This window comes from Spinacia oleracea, chromosome 5 (genome assembly GCF_020520425.1).
Source record: "Spinacia oleracea cultivar Varoflay chromosome 5, BTI_SOV_V1, whole genome shotgun sequence".
Lineage (NCBI taxonomy): Eukaryota > Viridiplantae > Streptophyta > Magnoliopsida > Caryophyllales > Amaranthaceae > Spinacia > Spinacia oleracea.
In genome coordinates, this window is record NC_079491.1 from 590,331 (window position 1) to 603,901 (window position 13,571).

Genomic DNA, 13,571 nt, shown 5'->3' on the forward strand with positions numbered 1-13,571 from the left:
TCAATTAACTTTTAGGCCCAAATTAATTTCTTGACTTTTCAGTCCCTCTCATAGACGTTGCTGTCCACTTTTTTTTTTTGGACAGGGTCGTCGACATTTGTTATTTTCACGTTTTAATTCTTCTTAGGGTCTCTAAACTTATTCTAATCTTTTATATACAAATAAGCTAAATATTGTATATTTGTATTTATTCATTTTACACACTATGATCAATGTTAATTAGTTTACTAATAAATTTTAACAATTAGTGCTCGCAAAAATTAGCAATTGAGTTTGTAAACAAATACAGAAATACTTCATGCTCATATTAAATTAATTACCTATTTTGACCTCTGCAAAAATGCACTATTATCAAACATTACAAGTCATCGTATAATATAACTTTTCATCATTAATTATAGAAGAGCTATATTGTCCAAGCATACAAATATACAATATTTATTTACAATAGTGGGGGTGCACATCAATTACAAAAATATATGTTTATCCATTTTACAATGGGAGTAGGTATTTTAACCCCTTTGTATCCTTTTCTGTGACATAACCTTTGATTTTATATTTATCCTTTTGAAAACGAGCATTAGAAAAATATATATATTTTTATTTGTTTTTTGAGGGAAGATAACTACTTAATGTAACTAACATGAAAAGTACACCATATAATATGCATAAAGCAACTTGTGTGAACTGAATTTGAGGATAATTACCACCATTAACGCTTGCAGGGAAGCTAGGGCCGGGCCCAAACCCTGTTAGACTCGTTTTTTTTAGTCTTTGGATCTAACTTTTAGAATCGTTTAATTTCGGGAGGATTTGGATCCAACTGCTAAAAAATGGGTCTATATTTATTATTTTTAGACTCAGATCCAGTCCGGATCCGACTCATGAAGCTAATTAAATATTTAAAATATTTAAATATATTGTTTTTAAAATGATGAAAGTAATGTGGCATGCAAATTTCAACGTACGTAACAAAAAAAAAAAAAAAAAAGAACTAATCTAACTACGTACTCCTTTGTCACCTTATGTACGGAGTATCATTTTCTACTCTACGTGGAAAGCTTGCAATCACTATTTACCTGGTTGTACATTTTTTTAACTTTTTTACCATCTTACATTATTTATACCACAATGTTTAAACTTTTAATTCAGTTATTATTACTTTATTCACATTTTTCTTAAACTTACTCACTTTAATCTATTAGAAAAAGAAAAAAGAAAAAAAAACAAGATTTACTGAAAATGGTCATAAATACAGTAAAAAAAAAAACACAGTGAGAATGAAACTCTAACGCACGTGAAATGCAAGAAAGAAATTCCGCTACAAGAAAGCAAAAGAGAGACAAAAAGAGGAAGAGCTTTAATTGATTCCAAATTCTTTTGAAAATTTAGTCCTTTTTTTTTTGCACTTATGGTAAAAGGAAGTTTAAAAGAATTACTAATCTTAAATTCGAGTAATCCTATGACATCCTTGTATATTTTTAGGGGTACACACGAGCCGAGTCGAGTACTACTATGTTCATGTTCATATTCTTGTTCATTTAAATTAAGCGAGCTCAAGCTCTTTCAACCGAGCCAAATATATGTTTTAGTTTGGTTCATTTAAGAGATTTTGTGTTTCTGGATGATTCATAAACATCTCTTTTTTTAATCGAACCGAGCTCATAAACGAGTTTTTTTTCTTAAACGAGCTTTGCGATTTAGAGTTTAACCATTTGAAACCATTATTTTGAATGTGAACTAATTGAGCCATCTAAATTCAAAAATATTTGTATTCTATAATATTTTTTGGATGTTAAAAGTCAAAATACGATTTAAAATATATAATAAAGCAATTATTAGCAAATTTGATTGTGAACATATATAAATATACGAGCTTTTTCATGAACATAAATTAACGTGTTGTTCATGAACTTAAATAAACGAGCATACATGTGTTCATGTTCAAGCTCGTTTATCAAACGAGTTTCAAAACTTGTTCAGACTCGGGTCATTTATTAAATAAATAAACATGAACAAACTTTAACCGAGCCTGAACCTGAGTAATTTATTGAGAGCCTCGACTCATTTACTCTCCTATATATTCCATCTCTAATTTTGGAAAATTGAATAATTTTCTAATCTTGAACGAATATAAGTTCCATGCACTAAAACCCGTTATTTGTGCTTAACCAAATTGGCAAATTCTTTCTAAGGCTTATGACTTAATTAACGAATTATAATAATAAAATAAAAGAAAGATAAACAGTATAATATTCCTAACAAAGAAATAAATGATGGTATATATAGATGCTATAATTTGTAATTGCATGTCTTTCGCACCTTAAGTTGCTTATTAAGGAATGTTTTGTAAAGCTTAAGGTTAAATTAAGTAACTTTAACTTTTTACTTAATTGTCAACCGTTTAATTGGAATGGCAACAAATTCCCTACACGCACTACTCCACGAAACGTTATCTCAATTCTTAACGGCATCTTCCATATGGATATAACAAGAAGGATACTGTTATAATATACTACCTCCGTTTCATAAAGTTCTTTATAGTTACTATTTGCACGGAGTTACTATTTGCACGGATTTCAATGCAATATTTAACTACTAACATATCCAGTTTCATATGTGAAAAGATTATAAAAAGTAGATATTCTGAAAATGAATAACGAGACCAATCTAACAAGATCTTACATGTAACATTTTAGTGGGAATTTACGGTCAAAGTTTTCATACTTTGGACCCATTTTTCAAAGCGTAAAGAACTTTCTGAAATGGAGGTAGTACGTAGTATGTCTATATATTATTTTCAACAAAAAAAGAAAAAAAAAATATGTCAATATATTCTGATTGATGTTAATTGATTATAAATGTTGTAGAAATATTTAGTTCACATTATTAGCGTGATTGATTAGCAAAACTCACACCATATTATTCTCCTTGTATTTTTTATATATTGCACAATCACTAATGTAATTCGTACGGAAAATATTCTCTATTTGTATCAATCAGAATCAATCACAATATCCCTTGTTCCATTTGTAATCTACATTGTCATTTGTGGCTCACTCACATAAAAAGAAAAACAAATACTCTCTAGTCTCTCCATCATTTTTTATTTTACGTTTGATATCATACACGCTATTTAACAAATCATTAATGAGAAATTTTTTAAAATTTAAATTACTTCAATTCATATGTTTAATATATGGTTATGAATCCCATTAAAAATACGTGGGAATATTATCATACCAATAATGATATGATTTCTTGCGATTTGGCTAAAAAGTTACAATATACGTAGTATATGCGCGTTACATTTTGAGAAATGGCAACCAATATCCAACCACAATAGGCAGCAGGCCATACTCAGTGACATCATCAATATGTCGTAAGAAGATTTAACAAAACCAACAAACTTAAATACTTTCTCCATTCGGGAAATGTCGCACCATTTATTTTTTATACTATTCACACTATTACTTTGGCAATTTTTTGTGATTCGTACGCAAGGAAATTTTAGTCACGTGAGGTCATTTTAGATTCGCATCGATATATATTTTCTAAATATTATTTTTTTATAATTTTTACTTGCACACGATTTGAGATATTACGAGTCAAAATAATGGTTAGAAGAGTAAAAGTCAACCATAGTGCGATATTTCCGGAACGGAGGAAGTATAAAGATTTATTAACGTGGTTCACTAACAATAACGTATATACGATAGTACGGGAGTATATATTATGGAGTATTGGAGTACTTCTATGTAAGCTACGTTCACTAGCTAGGAAGACTAGGAGAATAACGACTCTCTGTTGAAAAGAATGAATTACAATCCATAAAACATTTCATGAGTTAGGGTTAGTTTGAATGCTGAGGACTACTCCATCAATCTGTGGACTATGGACCGTGGTGCACATAGAGCATGATGTACCAAAAGAACATATGTGCATAAGCAAAAGAACATGACACTACGGCAAAAGAACATGCGATATAATATTTCACTTTTTTGTTATAAAAATAATATATTATTTTACTATTTATTAAAAACCTAAATAAAAAAAGTTACTCATGTTCTTTTCTCGTAACCAGATATTCTTTTAATTATATACTAGTGTTCTTAGAGTGCACCATGCTCTATGTGCAACATGATCCACCTTCTAAATTGCGCTACTCCATAGTCCTTACATATACGTTGAAATGAAAGTGACTCAGCTTTGGTGTTGGGTTTTTTTAGTTTTTTACGAATGTTTTTCTGAATTCATTAGATCACCTGTATGCATATAATTAACAGTAATTGAGAGGACACATAGCAAATTAATTTAAAGTTATTATTTGTAAAATTTATGCGCACGTTTTTTTCGTTGTTGATTCCTTAATTATTATAATTTAATGTACGTACTTACCTAGTACCACTACAAGAAAGTGTACTATTAACGACGGAAAATCCCGTCGCGAAAGGCCAATAATTGTTAATTAACGACGGAATTTCCTGTCGCGAACCCGTCATAAAAGAGAAATGATAAATCCAAGGAATAATTTCACTTCTTCCAAGGAAATCACCTTTAAAAAAATGTGGATTTCCTTGGAAGAAGTTAAAATTTCCTTGGATTTATCACTTTCCGTCATAAAAGGGGTCGTCGTTAATAGAAAATCCCGTCGTAAATCCGTTGTAAACCCGTCGTAAAAGACATTTGCGACGGTTATTCCCGTCATTGTTTGGTTGTTAGCCCCGTCACAAAAGGCTTTTGCGACGAGATTTTTGACCCGTCATAATTAGGTTGTCGTTTTCTTGTAGTGTACTGTATTAGGATCAAGAGTCTAGGCCTATAAAATTCCAAACTAACTAATCATATCTGCAATCTTCCATTCACGTCTAATATTCTAAGTTCTAACCTAATTAATAGTACGTTTGAAAAGCAAGTATATATAATTGAATAGCCAGTTAGCTAGATCGATCTAATTAAAAATGGTGTATCAGATCGAAGAATTCATCAAGCTTTAAAAATGAATATAATACAAATAAAGGGTGCGAAGAATATGAATCAATGGCGGCTAGGGTTAGGGTTAGCCACGAGGAAGAAGGTCTGCTCAACAATGAATTGCGAAAAGGACCATGGACTGCTATCCATGGTCAAGGTCGTTGGAACACTCTTTCCCTTCTTGCAGGTAATATGCTGATCGAACAATATTGTACGGACTACTTTTTATTTATTAAAGAATACTCCGTATAAACTTAATAGTATATATGTAGTACGTACTTGAGTTGTGTATATATACTTACTTTGTTCCATAAATATTACACCATTCTGTTTTTTACACTATTCAAACTAGATCTTTGATCATCTTTTGTGATTCATATATGAGAAAAATTGTAGCAATGTGGTATCTTGTTAGATTCGTATCGATATATATTTTTTCTAAATATCAACTTTTTATAATTTTTACTTATACATAGTTAGATGTATTAAGAGTCAAAATATGTGTTGAAAAATGTAAAAGTCAACCATGGTGCAATAGTTAAGGAACAGATGAAGTATATATATATATTGATCATTTATTTTGACAATCGTGATTTGTTTATGAATCCACAGGTCTGAAACGATCTGGGAAAAGTTGTAGGTTAAGATGGCTAAATTATTTACGTCCAGACCTTCGACGTGGTACATTTACTCTTGATGAACAACTCCTGATTCTTGAACTTCATTTTCGTTGGGGCAACAGGTATGCAGTACAATATCCAACCCCCTTTTCTTCAACTTCGAATAACAATTATTCATAGAGTGCGTTCTATTCACCTGATTTTCATTTTTTTTTTCTTGAACTTATATTATTTGAACGTATCTGAATTTGTTAAAAGTTTCCAAAACTAATTTTAATATAAATTGTGTTTGGTCAACCCTTATCTTTCATGAACTTATCTTATCTGATCCTAAAATAAGTGGAAATAAGGAGAATATAATATAACTTTAATTGGTTAAGATTATCACACTAATAACTTTTAATTTGGTAAACAATATTGTCACAAATTTGCTTTGCCAGTCAATTTCACCTAAGGTAAATTTGTGAGTGTAATGTACGTGTGCATGGATTGTTGGGTGATATTCGGGTCAAATTCCCAACGTTTTATCCTTTAGTTAATTTTGAAACCTAATAATTTCAATTTCTGTCAACAAATAAAGGACTACTTTTTCTTTGTGGAAAAGTTGGAGGTTCTTTACTTGAATTATTTCTCACCAATTCTCTCTTATTTTCTTACAAGTCGTATTCCTTTTAGCTAGGTTAAGTTGCTGTTCTTTTGGAAGTTTTGAGACTTTAAGGTGGACATTAAGATGGCCTTGAAGGTGGAAATACTTGAATAATATATTAGTGGGTGTAAAATATTTTTAAGGGAAACACAATCAGAATAATATATTTATTGGGTGCAAAATATTTTTATTTATTTTAGTAGATGCAAATGGTTAAAATTTACATTGTACATAAAAAACTCTACAATTAAGTGGGGTCAAATGACCCCGCACTCAAAATAGTAGCTCCACGTATCCTTGCTATTTTTTTTTTACGGGAGCAAAACACATATTATCTTCGTTTATATATGTTGTTAACAATATTTAAGGAGTACTATTGTAATGTGTAGGTGGTCAAAGATAGCTGAACATCTACCAGGAAGAACAGATAATGAGGTTAAGAACTATTGGAGGACAAAGGTGCAAAATTTAGCTAGGCAGTTTCAATGCCATGTAAACAGCCCTGAATTCAGAGATGTTCTACACCGTATTTGGATCCCTAAACTATTTGAACAAATTCAAGCTAATGCAACTGCCACATCAAATTACACTATAAAGGCCCAAAGTGATGGCCCAACTTATGAGCCATGGCATGGGCTTAATGATGCTCATCATAACAATAGCAACAACACACCTATACACTTGGGTCCAACTTCTCTTGATCAACATGAAGATGGGCCAACTGATCTATATTCAAAGCCCAATGAGCTAACAGATTGTTGTGAGGCCCACGTTTTACCCGAGTCCGGTTTATCTGATGATTTGGATCTAGATTGGGAGCAGATCGATGAGTTTTTATGGGAGATGACACTAAACAATGATGGGGATAATATGTTGTTCTTGGAACATCAACAAGATTAACTTCCATTATTAACCGTTTTAAACCATATACATTAGTTAATTAAAAAGTTATTTAGGCAAGCCACTTTATAATGTAGCATATAAATTGACCTAGTATCAAACACATACGAGTAATGAATATTTTCTTGAATGGAAACATTATACGCAATATTGTACTTCATACCGATTATACAACAATTTTCACTTTTCACTTATTTTTGCTGAACTTATCTGACTACACTGAAATATCAAAACGTACTTTAACTTATTTGAACTTATTTTATTGAAATAAGTGGAAATAACGTGAAATGAACAGACCTATATACTTTCATGTGGACTAATGGTTGAGAGTGTAAACTCTAACCATTAGATCCAAGATCAAGCCTTGGTTCCACTCTCTTTCTCCCCCCCTCTCTCTCCTCTAAAAGGTGTTATGAGAATTGACAAGCATTGTTTGATGTGCACTTATTTTGAGTTGGATTAATGGGGTATACTCCATATATAAGGTGCGTGGGGTTTCTTTCACATGCATTGCTGCATTATCTTTGATCACATTTTTAGGTTTTTGGAGTTGTTCATCTTCATCATCATCATCATCATCATCAACAAGAACCAATTTGTTTGTTTTCCAAACTAAAATGTCAAAAGGTGAAATGGGCTACAGCTAATCAAGCCCTGTCATGCTAGCTACATGCACCAACTTCATATCCTGGCTACATCGTTATATTTATTGATGAGCTAAACATGACACATAATGATGTCAGCACCACAAGGGTTAATACTACGCATCACTCATACCCTCTAGGAGTGGGGAGAAAGGGGAAGAGATCTATTGACGGGCGTACTGGAACCCACTTCACAATCATTTTAAAATATTTAGTCTGTATTACTAGGCCAAATTCAGCTTGGTATTGATATTGATACACGTGATTGATTCCGTTATTTAATAATGCAAATACCTTAAAAAATATAATTGGTAGATAAGATAAAGAAAATGAGAATATAAATACCGAAAATGATAAAGGTCGCAACATGCGACCTTTAAGGCGTGTCACAATGATGACATGGCATGCTTATGTGTCATGATTTAAATTGGAAACTAAAATATTTAACTTATATAATCTATTATACATGTTACAAAAAAGGTAGAAAAATCTTAATATTCTGATTTGTTTCCTTCTTTATATCGATAATCTCATTTACATATTTTCATAGTAAAAATATTGAATTGGTAGTAAAAATATTCTGATGACGTATAGCCTACGTGGCGCCTAAATGTGCCAATTAAACTGCGACACATAAGATTGCGACAACTAAAAGTTGTCGCAACTTGTGACCTTTATCATCACCCTATAAATACACAACACTAGTAGTGCAAAATCTCCATTATTTCATTTCACTTCACATTATATTGTTATTGTTTCCACTTACCAATAACATTATTAATTAATTACTATTCAATTCACATATGGCTCCAAGAAAACACCACATCCTTCCTCTTTTGTCTCTCTTCTTTCTCTCTCGAATTTCATGGAGTGATGCCACTCCACAGAAAGACTATGATAAATGGTTAACGTGGAATGTCCATAACCACCATTTGAGGAGGCTCGCCGCTAAGCCGCCGCCAAACGCCGCTGCTGCCGGGTTATCGGGGAGTACTCCAACAACTAAGGCTTTAGATGTGAGGCTTGAAAAGGCTGAGGTTAATAAAGAAAGATTTATTATTAATCAAAATGGAACAGGAGATTACAAAACCATCTCTGAAGCTATTGATAATATTCCTATTCATAACACTAAGAGATTCATCTTACAGATTATGCCTGGTGTTTATAGGTATGTACGTTCTGCATTATATGACCGTCTTATGTATAACGTATACCAGTTCTTAATTACACTCTCCAATCAAATAGTTACGTTTATTAACCCTAACATCAGTAGTCTTACATAGTTATGCGTATGATGGTCTCATATAGAGTCTCATGGGAGACCTACTCCGTATAATATCCGGCCGGCCTACTCCTATGAGATTATGAGATCGTTATACATGTAAGATCACACGTATATAATCATATGTTAAATTAGATGATCCGAGTTTTTAGTTGTAACGTACGTTAACTAGTAAAGTGAATAGTTACATCGTTTATATCCAATATTCCAATGTGGATGTTCGATCATCACCTAATTAAGAAGCCCTTCCATATATTAGGACGTACAATGCATGTGGTGGGAAAATGATTTAGCTAATTGTAGATAATAATTCATGTATTGTTTTGCATGCATGTATTCTTTGCATGTGCCTAATTATTAGTTAATGGTCAAAGTAAACACGTTTAGTGATTTATTTACTACAATAAACTAAATTATATTTAAAAAAATGTGATATGATGAAAGGGAAAAGATTCACATCCCTAAAATTAAGCCATTCATAAGCTTCATCGGAGATCCGGATAATCCACCAACCATCACTGGGAATGACACGGCGTCATCTATGTCACAAGGAGGTGGCGCGGCCTTAAGCACCTTTCAGAGTGCTACCGTTGCAGTGGACGCTGATTACTTCATCGCCTCCAATATTATATTCGAGGTACTTATTATATACCACTTAGGCAAAATCTGTCTAAAACTACCTTATAAAATTGTGCTTTTATGAAAAACTAATTTATAAAACATGTTGTACAGAGCAGTTAATTAACTAGATTATAAATTTATGGTTTAATATGTTACAAACTTTAACCCAAAATGACGGGGTTGTCTTTACTATATGCATTTTACGTGTCATTTAATTACGTACCCCTTTCTCGTGAGATGGATACAGTAAAGTCGACCCTGCACTTTTGATTCCACGTTCATAATTCAGCCAGAGGTAGTATCTTACAATATAATTTATTATAAGATAGTCAATAACATCACGTATTTAAGGTAATTTCTCGTAAAAACTCAATTTTATAGGTACTTTTTTTAACAAATTCGCTTACTACTCGTTATAATTCACACAATTAATATTAAATTTGGGCAATACATGACTATTGTTATTTAATTGTGTACAAACCGACGTGGATAGAACACGGCTCCACATGAAGTGGGCACAGTGGGGGAGCAAGCAGTGGCACTAAGAATATCAGGCAACAAAGCTTCATTTTATGAAAGTAGCTTCTATGGTTCACAAGACACACTTTATGATCACAAAGGCCTTCACTATTTCCGCAATTGCTTTATTCAAGGCTCCGTTGACTTTATATTTGGCTACGGTAGATCATTCTATGAGGTCATCACATCTTTCTATCGCTTTCTTTTCAATATCATTGCAAGTTTCCGGTTTTACATTTTAAGGAAATGAACCGTATAATCAAATTCATCACTTTCAACACTTTCAATTTGGTTTACGTACATACATAATGATAGAGTTATGAAAAAGCTTAAATATATTGCATTGTATGAATTATATTATATAGCTATAAGAGTAACAGCTAACCAGGGCCGTCTCCGGCAATTTGGAGGCCCTGTGCTAAAATACAGATATTGGGTCCCTAATAATTTTTACGGGCAATTATTTAAGATAAACACATAATTTTTATATTAATATTATTTTATTTATACAAAATATAGAGTCAAATTAATAATATGGTATAACGTTTTATGTGTGATGGTTTGAGAAAATTGATGTAAAGATTTGATGGACATGAAAAAAATAAAATAAAATAAAAAAAGGGGGCATGGGAAGAATCGAACCCAGGTTTCAGCTACCACACTTATGAGTCCATACCAACTGAGATAAAGATTACATATTGAATTATAAAGCAGCTATTAAATATATAATATTTGTTTTTTGGGGTTTAACCAACATAATTTCTTTTTGGGGCCCCAAAATTTTGTGGCCCGGTAACCTAGCTTAATCCTAGGAATTAGAGATATTCTTTGACTAATAATTAGGGATTTACATTGACAAATAACCTAAATGTAAGGAGTAATATTAGGGATTACGATAACTACAATATTGACTAAGAGATACTACGTATATCTTTTACACATAACACCTTACACTGTACTCAATTAACGCTTTTGTTCTATTTGACTTGACTTATTTTTACTGAACTTATTATCCGAACTTAAGTTGAACTTATCTGAACTTATTTTATTTGAAAAAAAACATATTTTGTCTGAAATAAACTTATTTGTGTATGAAAATGTCTGAAAAAACTTATTTTTGCTCAACTTAACTGAACTTAACTGAATTATGGATTGTGGTGTGTGTTACAGAATTGTACATTGAACTCAATAGCAAAGAAGGTGGCATCAGTAACAGCACAAAAAAGGAATGAAAAATCAATGTCAAGTGGATTTTCCTTCAAAGATTGCAAGGTGACCGGAAGTGGTACGGTTTACTTGGGAAGAGCATGGGGTGATTATTCTAGGGTTGTTTACTCTTTCTCTTTTCTCGACAAACTTGTTCTCCCTCTTGGATGGAACAATTGGGGTAAATCTAACCGTAATTCGTAAGTTTTCACCTCTTACTTCAACTTTTTTTACTATTTAACGGTAAATATATCACCGAGATCTTGACTTAGCGATAAAGAGTCACTAAAGACTGAGGTCTTGAGTACTACGGAGTAATTATAAAAAAAAAATTAAAAAAAAGTTTAAATGTTTAGAAATGTTGTTTGATTGTTAGACTTGTTGTTTAAATTAGACCTGATCAACATGAGTTCGGTCTGCTGGCCCGAACCGATTTTTCACGGGGATGGGCAGAAATTTTGGGCCTGACAATTGAGCCCGACCCGGAGTTTTAATATTTTTTGACGGGCTTTGTGCAACGTAAAACTTCCTGTTTTAGTTAAAAGCCTGTTATCTAGGCCCGAAAGAACAGGTTTGGAAACAAAACACCGTCTTGAATATTGACTCGGCCCAGCCCGACACAATGGTTTGATTTTATTTCATGGCCCGGCCTGTCAAGTTGGCTGATTTTATATCATGGCACATCCCGAACCTGGTCCGCTATTTGATCAGGTCTAGTTTAAATGCATTACAATTTACAAATAATGAAATAAATCAAGTAATATTTGTATAATGAACTGTGCAGGAAGGTGTACTATGGAGAATACAAATGTAGTGGGCCTGGATCCAATGTTACGGGAAGAGTTACTTGGGCTCGGGCCCTTACAGATGTAGAGGCTGAACCTTTCATTGGGACTTATTATGTTGAAGGCGATAGTTGGCTTTTGAGCCCATCAACATGATTTTGATCACCAACCTCCTTTCTTTACTTCTTTTTATTTATTTATTTATTTATGCTCATCAACTTAATAAAGTGTCACCTCTTGCAATCTAACACTTTTTTCATGGACTATACAATTCCAAACCCAATTCCCTTTATTTGTTTTTTTTACGAGAAAAGTTATAGAGAAACGGAAAATAAGAGTGAAAGGGTACGGATTGAAGGGAGGTAAAGAGGAAGAAGTGTTGTTTTCCTTCGTTTTCAATGAAAAATGTTGTCTGCCTAAACTATATACAAAGGTATATAGTTTGTATCATTTGAAAAATTGTTTTTCTATTCTTTACAGCCTAAACATCGATAAACAGAAAAATAGATTCGTAAAAACATTGCACACCAAATCAAACAGTCCTTTAGTCCTTTACCTGTATACTATGACCGTTTCACTTAAAGTTACACCACTTATTATTCATTTTGTTTGAAATTTCATTCATATCTTTTTCTAAAAGAAAAAAAAAATCATTTTTATTTTTATCCTTGTTATGTTGATAAGGCTTGAGAGAATTGAAAATGAGGCAGTCCTAACTCCACAATAGAAATGGGTCCAAGTTGTTAAATCACAAGCTAGAAATTGGTCAAGATATAGCCTCTAGGACCCTAGATGGCCGGCTAGAGGGGCTAGGTTCAATATGTGGCTAAGTTAATTCGTTAGTACTTGGTACATGCTAGATTACTAGGGGGTGGTTACATATACGGAATACATACTACTCCATAGTCATAACGGCTGTATAAAATATTAAAAATAATAAAATACAGTGTGTACGGAGTAATGCATGTCACGATTAAAAAGTTTGATCATGTTTAATAAATTTTAAATGTTCATACTTTGTTGGGCATTTAAAGCTCTACTCACTTATTATTTACGAGGCAAAATGAATAAAATTTGATTGTGTTTTTTTTAAAAAAAAATTGTATGTAATGAAAAAATTACGTACGTGTGATCTTATTGTTAAATTTGTCACCATGTGTGTTTACATTACTATGTATAAACATTTTCCTACTTTAATTTGTACATGTAGCTCATTAGAGCCCAAAAGAAAAGATAATGATCGAGAATTTGAGTAATACGCAATAAAAAGCTAAACCCTAGCTAGATAGGTAAAAAGTTGACGTAACATATATAGTCTCATTTAAGTAGTCACCCATGAATCAATGATGTTCTCCAATGGTAATAACTAATAAA

The 13,571-nt window shown here is 32.3% G+C and overlaps 2 protein-coding genes across 2 annotated transcripts; both read left to right on the forward strand.

Annotated features, from left to right (window-relative positions):
- The first annotated feature begins 5,040 nt into the window (after positions 1 to 5,040).
- On the forward strand, positions 5,041 to 7,245 carry LOC110775958 (transcription factor MYB2-like). The gene is made up of 3 exons (XM_021980551.2): positions 5,041 to 5,161; positions 5,587 to 5,716; positions 6,630 to 7,245. The coding sequence occupies exons 1-3, from the start codon at positions 5,041 to 5,043 to the stop codon at positions 7,138 to 7,140; spliced, it is 762 nt and encodes a 253-aa protein (XP_021836243.1). The 3' UTR covers positions 7,141 to 7,245.
- A 1,256-nt stretch (positions 7,246 to 8,501) lies between these two features.
- LOC110776450 (probable pectinesterase 53) lies at positions 8,502 to 12,489 on the forward strand. Its single transcript, XM_021981018.2, has 5 exons — positions 8,502 to 8,952; positions 9,511 to 9,703; positions 10,181 to 10,384; positions 11,377 to 11,612; positions 12,197 to 12,489. Exons 1-5 carry the CDS (start codon positions 8,588 to 8,590, stop codon positions 12,351 to 12,353), a joined length of 1,155 nt encoding a protein of 384 aa, XP_021836710.1. The 5' UTR covers positions 8,502 to 8,587; the 3' UTR covers positions 12,354 to 12,489.
- The last annotated feature ends 1,082 nt before the right edge of the window (positions 12,490 to 13,571 follow it).